Source organism: Grammomys surdaster, unplaced genomic scaffold (assembly GCF_004785775.1).
Source record: "Grammomys surdaster isolate TR1022 unplaced genomic scaffold, NIH_TR_1.0 235, whole genome shotgun sequence".
In the NCBI taxonomy this organism is placed as follows: domain Eukaryota; kingdom Metazoa; phylum Chordata; class Mammalia; order Rodentia; family Muridae; genus Grammomys; species Grammomys surdaster.
This window is the reverse complement of record NW_021604680.1, coordinates 910,474-928,408: the sequence shown is the minus strand read 5'-3', so window position 1 is coordinate 928,408 and position 17,935 is coordinate 910,474. Positions and strand designations below refer to the sequence as shown.

At 37.5% G+C, this 17,935-nt stretch overlaps 1 protein-coding gene across 3 annotated transcripts in view; it reads left to right on the top strand.

The window, feature by feature from the left end:
* Nucleotides 1-17,935, top strand: part of LOC114626443 (contactin-associated protein like 5-1) — an 867,232-nt gene that overhangs the window by 797,535 nt on the left and 51,762 nt on the right. For all 3 annotated transcript variants that reach the window (XM_028773852.1, XM_028773850.1, XM_028773851.1), the window contains 2 exons: nt 11,556-11,686; nt 17,320-17,404. In XM_028773852.1, the coding sequence (XP_028629685.1) occupies nt 11,556-11,686; nt 17,320-17,404 (216 nt within the window). The remainder of the gene's footprint in view (nt 1-11,555; nt 11,687-17,319; nt 17,405-17,935) is intronic.

Genomic DNA, 17,935 nt, shown 5'->3' with positions numbered 1-17,935 from the left:
ATGGGAACAGATCTGATGCCTCCAATTTTATGAACTTAATTATAGAGGAAACAATTGAAAATGCTGATTTCATTTTCTCTTCTACTTCATAATTAGAAGAAGATTTCCGGTATAGTTTAGTCATCATGGTACTCAAATACTTCCTGCCTGTTCATAAATATTACAGTATCCCTTTCCCCTTCAATATACAGAAGTGTCACTGTGATAAATTGTGGAAGTGTGCTGTGGCTGCTGAAGTTGGGAGTAGCTTGCAATGTGTTATGATTGTGATTAGCTTGCACTGTGTTCTTGAGTAACCTGTAAATCAAATTCACCCTAAAGCAGGCAAGACTATACCCTGGGTTTAAGTATTTTGTGTGAGTGTCTACATATAAATCCACTCCTCTCATTAGTGACTTTAATCCCCAGTGAAGTATTACTAATTATGCACACACCTTATATTTGTGTTCCAGCTTTCCCCAGGAACTTTAAAGCACTTTACAAATATTAATTGCAAACAATAAATAATACCTTGGATTTCTAAGACACTCATCACTGATTACTTAAATGTTTGCTTCTCTAAGTATTTTAACAGTTACAGCACCACTACCACCCAAAAGCAAGAGGAAGTACACTATTCTTACTGTGGAAGAGCATTGCAAACAATCATCTATCATATTTTATCAGTATGAACATGGATGGATGTGAGAGGGAATATTTGTATAAGCTGAGCATACAAGATCATGGGAGTGACAGAAGTAGCTTTTAATAAAACCATGATCCTGTGTTAAATTTCACCATTACATACCGTGTTAATCAGCAATAAGGATGAATGAAGGGAGGCAGTTTAAATCAAAGGCAGTGAGTGTACAATTGGGAGCTAGTGAATTGCTTTTGATATGCCTCACTGGCTGATTCCCAACTGTGGCTGAAATCCTTGGCTGCTTTCTATTAGAATGAGTTTCTAGATGAAATGAATTCAGATAAGATGCTCTCTGTGTCACAGCCTGCGATATTATTTTGTCCTTCTCTTATCAAGAGAAAAGAGATAAAAAGGAGATCTGTATGTACTTTCTTTGGTTTCCATGGAATTCAAGTATAATTGAATTAGAATTCATGAAATGTGTTTTTAATTCATATATTTCTTCCTTAAAACATCAACAAATAAAAACCATTGGTTTCTCCCTAGTATCAACTTACCACTAAGTATTTCATCTGTTTTTAAAATTCTTATCATGACACAGAGGTCTAAACTTGAGATGAAGATTAAATATTTGAGAGTTCTGCTAGGGTGCTGCCTGCCCAACAATCTGTGCACACTCAGTTAATGGTGGTTGCTAATGAGACATCTCCAGGCAGCCATATCTTTGTTCATTCCTGCACTTATTTAAGATCCTTGTGGTGCAAAAGAAATCTTTAAATGTGATGGAATTAGCAGAGATGTGATCAGAGTCATTATTAACAATGACAAAAGTAATGACACAAAAAACATCATGAAGTTTGATGATGATGGGGATGAAGAAGGCAGGGATGGATGTGATATGATGATAACGATGATGCCAGTACAGTGTTTATCCTGGTCCCTTATTCAGTTTCAGAGAGTGTGAAAAACAACAATCAAAGTGATAACTGCAATGCAACTTGACATCTCTTAATATTGTGTTCCATCCACACAATACACATGTATTTCAGTTAGCTTCATTTGGCATAATTTTATGTTATGAACTATATATTAATATTGCATCCAGACCATAATATACTAAGATGCTTCTGTGATTGGCTAAGGCCATCTAGACAATATACTGAGTCCCCAAAATATGATACAACCTGATTATGTGAAGCCATTGCTATTCTTGCTTCTCAGAAAAAGCATGTTGATGGAAGAAGTGTGTAGGCTCAAGAGTTGAATCAGAACAACATATTATGGAGTTCTATAGTGTTTCTGTTATTAAAGAAGTGTGGGATGTCTTAGGGAAGAACATGGGTTTTAATCTCAGATATTAAAGCCAGACTTTAGTTTGATGACTTGGGAGGAACTAACCTGAAGTTGACCTTTAAGAATGAGTTTAATGCAATGTCATATGAATTGAAAAAGCAGTCATCTGTCCATAGCAGCCTCTGGTTTATGGTTCTTAGATTAGCAATTTTGGTCTCTACCACTCTCTTTGAAATTCTAGTCTCACATTTCTTTCTAGATTTTTGTTTTAACTAATAATAATATTGTATGGAAAATGTGGTTGTTTTCCCTATCACAAAACCTTTTTATTTCCTCTTCCATACTGTATTAAAGCTCTCTATTGATTTTTACCAAGTACTATGCAACACAAAAGAAACAAAGATGAGTGAAATTTCCATAATCTCAGCTCTCCTAGAGCTCATGTTGCATTGGAAGAATCACATTTTAATAAAATACATACCCATGTGGAGACATAATTTAATACTGTGATGAGCCTCAAGTGAGAGAATACATAACACTTTATTACTTTTTTCATACTATGAAAGCCTATTTCAAAATGGAGGAGGGCAAGGATGCAAGGCACAGAAGATTTTCTAGAGGAGAAATGTTTCAGCTGAGAACTGATTGTACAGATTTGGTGGCTGATTTGGGAACCTCGACTACAGCAAAGGGAACCATTATGTAAAATGCCTCTTACAAAGCAAAAAGAGTTGGAAAAGCTGTAAGAATATCCAATTGCATGGACAAGGAATGCTGTGAAAGGGGTCTGCAGAAAAGATGGATCCACATTATTTCTAGCTGTAACATCCTAGACATTATGGCTGCTCTGTTTGTCTTCATGTGTACCTCCTGCCAACAGATCCTATGATGAGTTGTTTTCTTCTTCTTGATATATTTTGTAATGTGATGGCATAATGAGTCAGCAGGGGGTGACTTAGCAGGCACATGCTGAGGTACCAACCATATGACTGGTCTAAAATAAATTGATGTTTATTTTGGAGCATGAGAAGGGGGTGAGAAAGGAGTGTGGGAAAGAAAGGGGACAGAGAGGAACAGAGAGAGGAGAGATAAAGAAGGCAAGAGGCCAGCAAGGAACATGTGGAGGGACAAAAGGGGTGTAGAGGACAGGGGATTGGAGAGATAGAGAAGTCAGAAAGTAAGGCTACAAAGAGAGAGAGATAAAGACAGGCAGACAGACAGACAGACAGACAGACACACACACACACACACACACACACACACATAGAGCGGTGGGGGAGGGGGCAAACTGTCCTTTTATAACAAGTTAGGCTTGTCCCTGGCTATTGCTGGGTAACTGTTGGATGAAGTCTAGAAGAAATGCCAACATTTCTCCATTTTTGTTTAATTTAAAAAATTAGAAATTAGGAAGAGGTAATGATGAAACAGGAATTGGGTCATCATGATCTTTAGTTGCTTCTTGATGACTATGGGGCCACAATTTTGTCTCTGGGGTATCTAAGAAGTTGGGAATGGGGATATTGGTCAAGTCTTAGGAAAGTTGGCTGTTTCCTTGCTATCCTGGGTTTGTGGGACCATCTGTAGGTAGGAAGGTGCAGGTCCAATAGAATTGTCTGTGAAAGTGGACCAGAGCTTCTGTGAGTTGCTTCTCTGGAGCTGTCCTGTGTTTAAATTTTGAATAAATGCCTGGATTTGGCAAGATGCTGGAACACATATACATATTAGAGTCAGAAAAAAAAAGTTAAGTTGGTGTGGGAGAAAAACTTTTTTAAGTATACATTTGAAACCATTATGTCTTGGTGATTGGCATGAGGAGAATCCAAAAAAGAGAACAGTAGAGGAATTCCACTCATTGAAGTAGGCAACAAGTGGAAACTTAGGGTTTGGTTTGTCAGGTGAATCTATCTAGATGGAGTCTATTTGGACCATGAGAGCTGGATCTAAGTGGATTTCCTGGAGCCTATAAGAATCTTTTTAAGTTTATTGAAGAGATAAGTTTGTTAACAGTATGAACAGTCTTTAAGGTGAGCTTAGGGAAGGCAGAAAGCTTTTGTGGATCAGAAGGGGTAAGAGGAGCTTTTTCACTCTGTCTAGAAATCTGAATGTATATTATTTAGCAAAATGAGAAACATTTTTAAGTTTATATTTAAAAAATAGTCAAAGAAAATGAAAAATTTTGATTTTTTGAATATGTTAGTTGATCATCTAAATTTATCATTAGAAACACCTTAAGTCTATAGTTAAAAGACAACCAAAAGAAAGTTGAATTTGAAATTAGGATAGTTTATAGTATAGATTTAAGATGTGAAACACTCCAAGCCTATAGTTAGAAGACAACCAGAGGAAATTTAAGATTGGGAGGTTTGATTATGAAATTTGATCATATAGTAGAATGTCTCATTAGAGTTAGACTAATTTATCAGAACTCCATTGTTAACTGTGAAGATTTTGAACTTTTAAGTCTCAATATACAGAGACATAGCAAGGGGAAGAAATCTGAAGCATTTTGAACCTTCTATCATTTTTTTTATAACCATTATGTTTCTATGTCCTTTTACTTTTATATCTTTATATCATAATCAAACCTGGTAAAAAAGACAGAATGGGACAGAAAGAGACTGGAGACAAAAAGGAAAGGAAGAAGCTGCTGGGAACACATGGAGAGTTGCGGAGGGGGCAGGACAAAGGGGAGAGACAGAGAGAGGGAGAGAGAGAGAGAGAGAGAGAGAGAGAGAGAGAGAGAGATGGAGAACAGAGAGCAGAGAGGCAGAGAAGGAAGCCAAGCAGTCCTTTTACAGCAAGCAAGGCTCCTACCAGCCTGTTGCTCAGAAAATGTTGGGCAGAGCCTAGAAGAAATGCTAACACTTCTCTTAACCTGTATTCCCTGATTTATACATTCATACCTATAGCTCTGTATTTTACCATTTGTCACATCTACCCACCCTAAACTGAAGAATTGATTTTTAATTTTTTAAAAAATGAATCTTAGGCTGATATGCAATACTTCCTACAAGTTTATGTGTGAGGATGCTTAATATTCTCATGGTGCTGAAAATATTCTCATGATTTTACTCTTGCTTGTGCTGCCTGACTTGCTAAGTTAGGAAGAGCTGCCACCTCACGCTCCTGTCACTAAAGGTGGATTTGCCCTAGTTGCTAGGCCTTTCCATACATGACAAAATATGTTCCCTTAAGGCCTATTTTCTTATCCAGAATAGTCATCTAAATTGAGATATTAGACTATGGAATGGTACTGACAATATTTAAGATATATTTCTCCAAATTAATTCTAGTTGCTTCTTTGCATACAGGACCAGAGTCTTACTTCCTAAATGATTTTAGATCTGTGCAAGTTGTTAATTTTCACAATAGATATTTAAGAATCACTTACTTGGCATACTTGGGCATAAGTAATTAATCTGTGAATATGTGGCTTTCTGGTAGATAAAATATAGGACCTCAGAAAAGCCTTCCTTAAAATAGAGCCAAGAGACAAATCCATACAATAATACAAGAATACAGACCAGGGACTGGATATCATATATAATTGGTCATCTGCTTTAGTAGGAATAAGTGAACCACTGAGCATTTCACTAGCTCTAACTTTTTCTTTAGAAAATAACTATTATATAAAAATATATAAAAATAACTATTGAAAATTATTATGCCACCAAAGTTCTAATTCTTGAGAAAGCTAATTCTTATTTAAAATGGAGTCAGAAAGGTAAGATCATGTCTTAGAAATGGGCAAGAAATAGACTCTATAAGCATGTGTACTATTGACCTCAAATCTCCTCTGCATCAGGCAAACTTAAAACCCTAACATGGTACACTAGGCATACTGTAGACCTCACATCCCTCCTTCTCTGTACACATATTCTAGATGGATGCAAATCTGTGTTCCCATTTCCAAGACAAGATTAAATAAGATGGAATAATTGATCCAAAAGGAACAACATCCTGGAAAGGATTCTCATCTCTACACAGGTGAAATTTTACAGTCAGGACCAGGTGCTACCATCCAACCTAAGAAGCTGAGTAATAAATTGCCTCCCTGACAGCAAGCAAGACCTATGGCTGTATGATGTTCAGCATGTGGGAAATGCATGAAGCTATTTAAGAGTCAGTTATTCCATGTGTTAATGACTTCAGAAAGTAGTTTAGGAAATCATCTCTAATTGACTATAATTTATATTTCCATTTATGGAAGTGGCTGAAGGTGGTTCAAATAGCTTTGTCTTCTTCATATTTGGCAGAAAATTATAGTGGATCTAACAGACACTAAGAAGATGCAAGGCTCAAAAATATGAATTTTATTCTGACTAAGCTATGGCTTTCACACTACTGAAGTGGTAAAATCATATTAAACCCAAGAAGAGGTGTGTTTGTGTGTGTTTGTGTGTGTGTGTGTGTGTGTGTGTGTTTGTGTGTTATGTGTTTGTGTAAGCCAGAGGCCATCTAATGTCACGCTCAACAAGCACTTCTACCCACGGAGCCATCTCCCTAGCTCCCCACAAAGGTTACTTTTTAATGCCTCTGTGAAGGATAGTTTTATGTCAACTTGGCACAAAATAAACTTCTTTACTTCCTTCACCCTGTTTTGTTTAATTTTATTTTTTCCATTAATTTATGTATTTATTCACTTTACATCCTGACTGCTGCACCTCCTGCTCCTTCCAGGCCCCCTTTACATAGTCTTTCACCCATTCACCCTCCCATTCTCCTCTGAGAGGATGGAAGACCCCCTGGGTATCCCCCAACCCTGGTTCATCAAGTCCCTGTAGAGCAAGGCACATCCTCTTGCACTATGCCCAGACAAAGCAGCCCAGTTAGGTGAATGGGATCTACAGACAGGCAACAGCTTTAGGCTTTATTGGAAAGATAACAGCGGATTCTTATCCTTAGGTGTAAGACCCAAGGCTTTTGATTAGAAAAGTCTGGTGTCTGTAAATCTCTCTTCAATAATACTATACAGCGGTAGCTCCAACTTACCTGCATCCAAACACTTCAGAGGGGCAAACAGTGCAACAGTGGTGACGAAGACAGGACTGAGTACCTGATATATTTCCCCAGCTCCAGGGATGGGATAAAGTCAGGTGTGATCTCTTTTTCAGATCCAATTTAAAAGGTATATGCAACATGGGATTGTGTGTGTGTGTGTGTCTATATCCATACCCACACATGAAGAAAGCATATACTTGGTGTCTTGTTCTCTCACTTTTTACCCTGAACCCTTGAGACAGGGTCTCCCACTGAATCAAATACTGACTGATCACACCTTCCAGGATCTGCCTTTCTCTGTACATTCAAAGTACTTGAATTATATATAAGTTGTATCACACCCAGAGTTTATTTGAGTGTTGGTAGTTCAAAGTCTGGTCGTTATGCTTGCAGATGCACTCTCACCTATCAAGATATTGTTCAGTTTCCTGTCCCTATTTCCATAGTTTTGGTTCTTCTTCTTCCTCTTCCTCTTCTTCTTCCTCTCCTCCTCCTTTTCCTTCCCCTTCCCCCTTCCCTTCTCCTTCTTTCTCTTTAAGTTCTTTCCTTTAGTAAAGCATTCTAGTTTTGTTTATTGTTTGGACTGTGTGTGCATGTGTGTGTGTGTGTGTGTGTTCATATTATGCATGTAAATCTGTTTGTGTATATGTACACATGCGTGCATATGTTTGGTGATTAGAAACAGAAGTCTAAAAGTCTGAGTCTTACTCTATGAATTTCCACCTGCTTATTTTTATAGACAGGGTCTCTAACAAATTGAAACTCTTTGAATGTGTAGTCTGGGTGCCCAGCTAACTCTGAGGATCCACATGTTTCTGTTTTATCTGATGCTAAAGTTACAGACATGTACTCTCTATCCAGCTCTTTCATGTATGCTGGAAACAAAACAAAACATGTCTCATGCTTGCATAGCAAACACACTACAGACTAAGCCTTTTATCCAGCTCATAATTACTAAACTGTACATGGCCTTTCAGATACCAATTCAGAACATTTCTTCTCTGAAACACTTTGTGATTACCTTGTTTAGACCTGGATCACCTCCCTTGCAATACTTCTATGACCACAATAGATTGGCTGCTTCTGATTCCCCATTGCTCTGCAGTTTCAAAACATTGTACAACTAGAGGGATATGTTCTTACTGTTGAACATGTCAACATGTCAGCCTGAACTAGCTGAACCCTTCATGAGAGAAAAGAGAGAAAAAAAATGGGAAAGAGTTCCTCAAAAGACCAAAGTAGTTACTCTCAGTAACATACCACTGACCAGGCACCAAGCCGCAGGTGATCACTCAGTATTCTTTCCTTCAATCAGTGTCTGTGACCAGTGAAACAATCAAAGAGTTTTCAGAGATACATATTAGTGACAATGTTGCCAGATATTTTAAAGATTTTAGTGTTGTAATGAAGATTATCTATAGTCAAAAGAAATCAGATTATATAGCACAGTATGAAATTCACTAAAGTGTCCCAATGGGACTTCTTTAAAGACTAATTACTGCATTGAGTCATAATGTCCTGTCTGTCACCTTTAAAGCACATAAATCATGTGCAAATTAGAGAAATGTTTTCTTTTTAATGGACATGATTTCTAATTGCTCATCAAAGAAAGAAACACACATCTGTAGTAGCATAAAGGGATCTCTAAGATCATAAAGGATCACCAAGTATGTCTTGTGGACCCAGTGTCTTATATATGTGTAGAAATAAGTTTAAATCATAGGTATGAAACAAGAAGCTGGATTAGATTTGCTCACATTTGTTCTGGGTTCATTTTTGTTTCTATGATAAAACACACTGGCAAAAGGCAACTTGTGGGAGAAAGGGGTTTATCTTGCTTATAATTCTACATGGCAGACCATCATTATAAAGCCATCACAGAGAGAGGTGAGAGAAACAGCTCACATTGCATTTACAATCAAGAGCAGAGAGATAAATGTGTGCAGGTCTGCCTGTTTCATTTGCTTGTGTCCTTTTTCCTCTCCTATACATATATTTCAGGATCCCTTGTCTCAGAAATAGTGTCACTCAAAGTGTTCTCCTACAGTCCACAGAGACATGCCCAGAGGATATGATGATGTAGACAATTCTTCAACTAAAGCTCTCTTTACAGATGATTTTAGATTGTGTCATATCAATAGTTAAATTCTAATATCTATCAAGTCAGAAGTTAAATTTAAAGAAACTTTTAATTTCCTCATTCAGTATATTTTCCTACCATTCAAGAAGTCTCCTATTCCATGAATCAGGACATAGGGCAACTGATGTAATTCTGTCTAGTTTGACAAGAGCATTACTTAGGACATGAATATGATTCCTTTAAAGAAGCACCCTCACCACAATGCTTAGTCCTAGGTTTTATTCTTTTTTTAGTATAAGTTTTTCACTGTCATTGTCAATTGAAGACTTTTTATCATATTAATATATTCATTATGTGTTTCTGTATGAGTGTGTAGTGTGATATGCCACATGTGTGAAGTTTAGAAAGCAACTTTTGAGAGCCAGTTCTCTAGATTTTGTGAGACCCAGGGATTGAATCAAATTAGTCAAACACCCTTACCCTCTCACCAGACCTTACTATAATTTTTAAGCAGTAATTTACACACACACACACCACACACACACACACACACACACACACACACACACCAGAGAGAGAGAGAGAGAGAGAGAGAGAGAGAGAGAGAGAGAGAATAGAGATCTAGAATTGTCTCAAAATTATTTTAAAAATGGAATAAAAAGAAGATAGATAGAATTTGAATGCTTCAACATCAAAGAAGCGCACTAAAATTTTATGGAATACTTTTGGAGACTGTAGTGCATTCTATTACAAATGTTTATTTCAGGAACATATTTGCAAAAGAAAAGATAACTGCATCTCAAAAAATCGTATTTCTATTTTTTATATTGTAAACAGCAAATTTCTGCACATATTTTCACAGACAAGGTGTCATCTGAATGCACAGCACTGCTAATGTTCAATAGAGAGAAAAGTGAGACCACAAGAGAGATAAATGCAGAATGATGCATTGCTCTCCATGCACTTCTGACCTGGCACTTAGCCTATTCTTTAGTTTATTATATTTATAGTACATTCCCTGTGACAGTCTGCTACCTCTGGGACTATAAACCTAAAGTGTTTATCATTGAGTAGGTTTAAGGGAGGAGTGTAGTGCTATAGAACCCTAGGGAAGAGAAAGCCCGTGGATATTTACTTTCACAGAAGGATGCAGAGAAAGGAAAAGGGGATTCAAGGACTGAGACAATGACCAAGGATATCAGACTTGAATGTATGTTGTTGTTTTCCTATAATTGCCAGCAATGAGAAAAATGAGTGAGTTGAAGAAGGTCAAATAAATATGAATATGTGAAAGGATGGTTGATAACAATCTATCTTCTTGGCCCAATTTGAGTAAATGCACTTTGCTCTTTAATGTCCCTCATAGTATGACACTGTACTCTGTTCACAAAATTTGTTCTCTTGTGTACTCAAAGAGAGGTTCTTATTTCTGGGTAATATTCCAACTGTACAATGCAGCTGACTGCACCATAGTAGAATCACGTATTATGCACTCGGGCCACTCTGCTCAACTATCTCAGACAGCCATGTTGGAAAGCCGAAATAAACACATGCCTGAGATAAGGAAGCCAAAGGATGTCTGTCTTCCATGTCATATTTTCATATATAGGAGCTTTCAAATTAAAAAAGGATATTCCTACTATAGTAGCTACTTTGTTTATACTGTAATGCTTTATCTTCCTGGATCCCTCAATCCTCTTACCCATCCTCACACACAACAAGGCAAGAAATGAAAGGACTTCATCTGCCTTTCTGGACTCTCCTAAATACCCTTTAATTTCTTTCCATTATGCCAGCTTAGAGATTAGATTAAAATTCGCTGGACTGGTTTGCTGACCTCTGGATATTAAACAGTTACTGAAACAATACTCTCCTGGTAATATTTGAATTTCATAAGGAGACATGAAGATTTAGATAGGTCACCTTGCCAGATTGCACTTAAACTGGAGACATTACATTACATCCAAGTGGATGAAAAGAAGAGGGTCTCCTCTCTCTCAAGCTCAGAAGGAATAACAATATTACAAGAGAACCATGTCAGGAGAGTAGCCATGTATTCTTCCTGTTTTTATATTCCAGTTACAAAATTGATAAGTTGGTGTGCTTGTTAATGGGGAATCTCTTATTTTCAATCTTCTCTTCCCTCCATCTTATCTCTCTCTTCCTTTCTTTCTTCCCTCTCTCCCATTTTTCTTTCTTTCTAGTTGCTTTTTTGAGACAGGGTCTCACTGTTGATTTCAACCCTAACCTTCCTGCGTGTAGAGTGCTGAGATCATAAATCTATACCATTGTGCTGATCTCAAACTAGAATTTTAATTTAAGACAGCACATAAACATTCACAAAACAACAACAACAGAAAGACATGCTCAATTTTAATATTTATCTATATTTGAAGTTTGGATTTGAACTCTGATGAATTATATGGGATTAGGACAAATATAATGCCAAGTCATTGAGACCACGAAAACAGAAATAAACATTGTATGAACAATTTGATCACATCTGTCTATGTTGTTCTTGCTACTCTTAATTCTAATCCCCTCTTTTTTTCTTTGAAGGAAGTTTACAGGTTCGATATCGACTAAGCAAGGATGAAAGTCATGTGTTCTCCATGAGCACAGAGAATCTGGCCAATAGAAGAGTGCATCAGGTGAAGATTACCCGTGATGGACCAGAACTTTCCGTTCAGGTACTTCATTTCTCACCTTTCCACACAGAGCCTACATGCCAAGGCTTTTCTATCTAACATAATAGAGCTTGAGGAGGCCACTAGCTGGAGTAAAGAAAAGACTCAGAGTCTAGTCCAGCCCGTCCCATGTTCCTCCTTCTCCAATGATATTCTCATTACCTAGAAAAGTGCTAGAAGTGCAAATTCTTGAATCCTCAACCAGAGCTATTCCATCAGAAATGACTGGATAGGTGGAAGTACTGGAGATTGTAGTTGTGCTCAAGCTTAATCATCTCTTAAGCAGAATGTGTAAGAAGAACAAAGCACACAATGAGGAAAGTAAAGAGACTGTAGAAGGGCTATAGGGAAAGTAGGAATAAGGTCCAGATACAGAAGAGGGCACAGGTGATACAGAAGCCCTTGGGAAGGCACAGAGAGGTCTCCTATACACATTAATACTTACTTTCTATTGCAAAATGGGTCTTGTAGAAACACAAGAGCTGCAAGGGTAGAAACAACACAGAAGGTTTCTTAAAGATTTTTGTGTGCACAGGGAGAACTGTCTGAGAAAATAGTGTGATAAGCTTATGTAAAATATTAGTAACTCTTTATAAAGAGCCAACAGCAAAACAAGAAAGATCTTAATAAAATCCAGCCAAAGTCTAGACTACCTCTCTTTGATAATCAATGAGAATGTTAATCAGTTTAGCAATCACCATTTTGTTTAGTTAAGTTTGATCCATTACTCTTGTGTCCTCAAAATTTGTCACATCAAGTCCCTTTCTCTTTCCTTGCTACCAACAAATGCAATGCCATCTTTTTCAAAAGATGACATTGTTCTCTTTCTATGTATTCTTTAAAAAAAATACCACAAATTCTCATTAGCCTGTTTCCTCCTATCTTGATCTTTGAGCTTGTGTGTGCTCTCCTTGTCTCTCTCATTGTTGAATTCAATAGTCCAGCCTTCTATGGCCCACTCTACTACCTATGAGTCAGATCTCGTGGTCTTCTCTCAAGCATAGCTCCAAAATCCTTCTGTCTTCTAGCCTTTTTTTTAACTATTTATTTATTTTATGTATATGAGTACACAGTAGCTGTCTTCAGACAAACCAGAAGAGGGCATCAGATCCCATTACAGATGGCTGTGAGCCACCACATAATTGCTGGAAATTGAACTCAGGACTTCTGGAAGAGCAATCAGTGCTATCAACCACTGTGCCATCTCTCCAGCCCCAATCTTCTAGCCTTTTTAAAACCTTTCCAGATCCACCAAATAATTGTCTGAAGTACAAACCAAGTAATTATCGAATGCATCTAAACTAAGCAAGCAACCAAGCAAGCAAGCAAGATCTTCCTGACTCAAAAGAAGAAATGTATTTATCATAAAAAATTATTCACATATAATCTCATTATTCAAATTGCTGGACATAATATTGTCAAGTTTTTTTTTTTTTAGAAAAGTCAATATATACCAATTTCCAAAGTGAATCTTCCATGTGAATTGCTTATTAATTGCTGTAAAAATGCCTTAAGGAAGAGCTTAAATGAATTCTGGCTTGCAGTTACAGAGTACAGTCCATCATTGCCACAGAAACCTGAGACAGATGGTCACATTCTACTCCTACATTCCACTCCCATTCAGGAAGCAGAGAGAGATGGATGCTGGAGCTCAGCTCATTTTCTACTATTTATTTATTCCAGAACCCAAACTTTTGGGATACTGCTGCACTCATTTGGTGTATGTCTCTCCACCAAAATTAATCCAATCTAGAAACTCACCCTCACAGACATGATTAAAAGTTTATTTCTGTGGTGATTCTGAATTTGATATAATTGACAAACAAGTCTAATTATTATACTTTTCGTCCCCTTAGTCCCAGCATGTTACACACACACACAAATGTACTACTCAAGGCATGAATGATGTTACTTTTATAGAACCCAATGTTGGAGTATTATGTGAAATTTTTCTGGGGAGGCATAAGCAAATATTTACTCACTCCAATCATAATGGCTTGAATCTTCCCATATTAATTAAGTTAATTTCTTATAGTCATGTCCAATGGTGGACACAATATAGGCAAACAATCTCTCACTGAGACTCTCTTCCAGTTTATTCTAAGTTATGTCAAATTCATTCTCAAACCAAGACAAGTGATATGATTTCAGTGTTTAAGTTTGGGAGTATCCTAGCTGGAGCCTCACTTTTTGAACTCCCTGTAATCACTGTATAGAAAGATAGATTTTGAAGTAAGTGGTATAAGTCAAAAATTACCCAGAAAGTTTCTCTGTCCCTTGATACATGTCACATGGAGAGAAATGGAGAGAATTTCAGGGGGTCATCATTTCACGGAGGCTCATTTTGATGTGGCTTATGGGAGAACATATGTGATAGCTTATTTCTTTAACACCAGAGCAATGAGATAATTCAAGCCAGAATTAAAGGAAGGCTTACTGGGAAACTGCACTTGGGTGAGTTCATTGGTCCCAAGGATTGTAACCAGGGGAGTCAACATGGGCAGTGGAAAGAAAGACAGAAATGACAAGTGTGTGCCCTCTCACAGAGAGAAAAGAAGAAGAGAGTGGGTGAAACCACAATGTTTAGATTATAGAGGGAAGAGCCTCTGGGAGAAGGGCAGATAGCATAGCACCTGGACTGGAAATTTCAGGGATTGGTGCAGGGTATGCCACGTGAGGACAGAGGGATGCTGGGAGAACCTGTAGGCCAGCTCTGCTTTGACATGTAAAATATGCATCTTAGTTTCTTGTCCCAGTCCCATACCACACCATAAGTATGACCATTAGTTTTTCCAATTAGATGGAAGTTCAAAAATAATTATTGGACGTATAACAAAATGATTCTCATGACATCAGAAATTTACTGCTTGCTTATTACATCATTCTTGAAATGAGTTGAAGGAACACATTTGAACATGTGTGGGTTATGGTGAAGGTTAGTGCAGGTGTTTAATGAGTGAATAATAGAAATTGTAATTATAACTTCCTGTTTCTGTAATGTGTCTCTGTACCATGTGGAGGCCAGAGGACAACCTCAGTGCTGAGGAGTTGCAGTTCCCCTTTTTTGTCTTTTTGTTTTGTTTTTGTTTTTGACACAAGGACTCTCATAGGTCTATAAATCTCAAAAAGGAACCTAGGTTGGCTCTCTAGTGAGCTCAAGAAAACTCCTCACCTCTTCCTCCCGAGTGTTAGGATTGCAAACACATGCTATCACATTTGACATTTTACATAGGTACTAGGACCAAATTGATGTCATTGTACTCCTGTGGCAACCATTTCACCCATTGGTCTACCCTCTAGCTCCTTGTTTATTTATAATTTTAATGACATTCTGATGGAAAACAGAACATGTTTTGTTGAACATTTTACAAGGAATATTCTGAATACCTTTACATTGTCTGTACTCTTCACATACAAAGACAAGTAGAAAGAGAGAGCAGTAAAATGGATGTGTTTCATTTCTCTATGTATCTTTCACCTATCTATTCATAGTCTATAATAAGCAACAATTTGTTATTTGCAAAATGTTGAAGAAAGGAGAGAAGACTAAAGCAACGAATGACTTTATGTTTTTATCACGTCAGCTTGTCTTTCTGACCATTCTACCCACAGCCTAAGCAAACACACATGCACACGCACCCACACACGCACCCACACCCATGCATGCACACATGCATGTGCGAACACACACACATACACACATATATCATACATTCATACATACATACATACATATATTCTTGCTCATCTACAAAAGTTGTTTGATGTAAGCAAACAGACAAACACAACAACTTCAAAACAAAAAACAAAAAACAGGTCTTTATGTATCCCTAGCTCTGGGTAGCATGTATGGAGCATTTCAGAAATGTTCCACACCTGTCAGAAAGAAAGACCAGGTGATTATAACTACACCAAGTATGATCCCCAGCACTTCTGAATTTCCCTTTCTTTACAAGTTGGCTTTTAAAATTGCCTTTTCAAGGACAGTTAGACAAATCTGGCTACTTGGGGAGCACAGATAGGGATCTCGAGTCCAGAAATCACATGGTCATGCACGATTGTTTATATGCCATATTTGAGTAATTCAACATTGTGACTTCTCTTTCTACGTCACTAGGTTGACCTATTTCATAGTATTAAAAGGAAAATGGCATTCAGAAGTATGCATTTGAGTCCTGTTTCATACAACATTTAGCAGATAGGAAATATTGTAGTCTAATTTAAAAACAATAAAATATCATTAAACCAACTATGGTATAATAGTTTGTACTAAATTATAGGATAAAGTAAAAGGTGTGAAGATTCCTAAATAGAGAAACTCAGTGGTTGTGTATACATTGAGAGTTGTGGATGAAGGAACTATATGGAAAAATTAGGTTTTAGTCCTGATCCCTTTGATTTTTCCTAGGCAGAGCACACTCACCCCATCCTATGGCTGTGTCTCTTCCTTTTTTTGTACCTTTCTTTGCCTTTGCACTATAAAATGATGAGAATTGGAAGTTCAGAATGGAGTTTGCAAAATAGGGGTAAGGCTCAGTTAATGAAGCATTTCCCTTGCCAGCATGAGGATTTGAACCTGAGCTCAAATCCTAGTAATCCCTATAACAATGTAGGCGAGATGATAACCACACACTTGTAATATCTATGATGGTGTGAGAGAAGGTAGAGACATGCTGTTAACTGGGATCCTGTTGGCCAGGTAGCCTAGCCTATTTGGTCAAGTTCTAGGCCAAAGAAAGACCCTGCCTCAGGCAAAAAGTGGAAAGCACCTCAGAAATGACACAAGGGTTTGTCTTCTGGTGTTTAAATAATATACACAGATGCACACTCTTTCTCAAATGATAGAGATTGGAAGAATCTGCTGGATCTGGCTAGACTGAGAAAAGTGGAGTTAGATGAGTTGTGCAGCCCAGGAAGGAGAAAGATGAGGGTAGCAAACCAGAATCAGCAGTATATGAAACCAGGCATGATTATCAAAAGAACCCTAGAAAAGAAGGCCCGAAAAATGCAGCTGTGACTTCTGTTCAGCCTTCCAGTGGGAGGTGATCAGCCATCCCAGTCAATGACAGCAATGTGTGCAGTCTCTCCTCCAAAATCTTTTAAACTATGCTTCATGAGTAGAAGTCCTACAGCCCACTCCTGAGGGCAGGTCAGGGATGTGGGGAAAATGAAATGGAGATGGCTGTAAGAGCAAGAGGGGAGGAAGCAATGTGAATGGGCAGCACAGTTGGGTCCCATTTAATGTCCCAGAGCAGGCATCCAAGGGATTCTCTGCTTACTTATCTTCAGAGAAGAATCCTGTGAAAAATTCCCAGTGGGGAGATAAAAACAAGACAATAGCCCTGTCAAGTTTCTAAGGAAATGGAAGCCCTTGAAAGACCCTATTTTACAAGAAAGAAAGAAAGAAAGAAAGAAAGAAAGAAAGAAAGAAAGAAAGAAAGAAAGAAAGAAAAAAAAGAAAGAAAGAAAGAAAGGGTATTTTATGTGGATCGTTGCACAACTGCTAGGTCATTTTGAATCTCTCTTGAGAGTGAATTCCAGGCCGGAGCCTGACCTGTGTGAGACTGTAAGTGGTTTACAGATGGGATTGCTTTATGCCTTCTCAAATCCTGGGCTATGGCTTTATTTTCCTACAGATGGACCAGCAACTCTTCAGCTATAACTTCTCCCTGGAAGTTGAGTTCCGGACACTGAGGTCACTTGTCCTAGGCAAAGTCACAGGTCTGTTTTTCTATTCTATACTTTCACTGGATGTTGTTAAACTTAATGAATTTGTCATCTCTGCTTGTGTGTTCAGTGATTCACATCTGAAGACTTTGATCTCTTCTGAAGCCAGGGGTGATTACCAAAGAGCACCTTAGATATAGTCCTGATAGTCCTGATATAGACTTTGAAACAAGATATACTAAAACATACAAATGGCAATGATGCAAAATGTCATTCACATCTGCTTTATTCATTGGTTAGTCCATGATCAATGGTTACTTATTTGCAGTAAGTATTTTGTTGGTAAATTGTAAGTAATCCAGGGAGAAAGGTTATCAAATAATAAAGCAAAATAACATTTTAATTTGTTTTATAATTATGATTTTTTTAAAATAGTCAGATTTTTGCTTAAATCTTCTTAGTTTTAACCTAAGGGAATAAAACAGTAAGCTGAGCTGTAGAATTGGAAACTCCATTAAAAGTGTGAATCTTCTTACTTTCACAGAGGCTTTGTGAATTTTCATTTTCTGTTTGAGAATATGTATT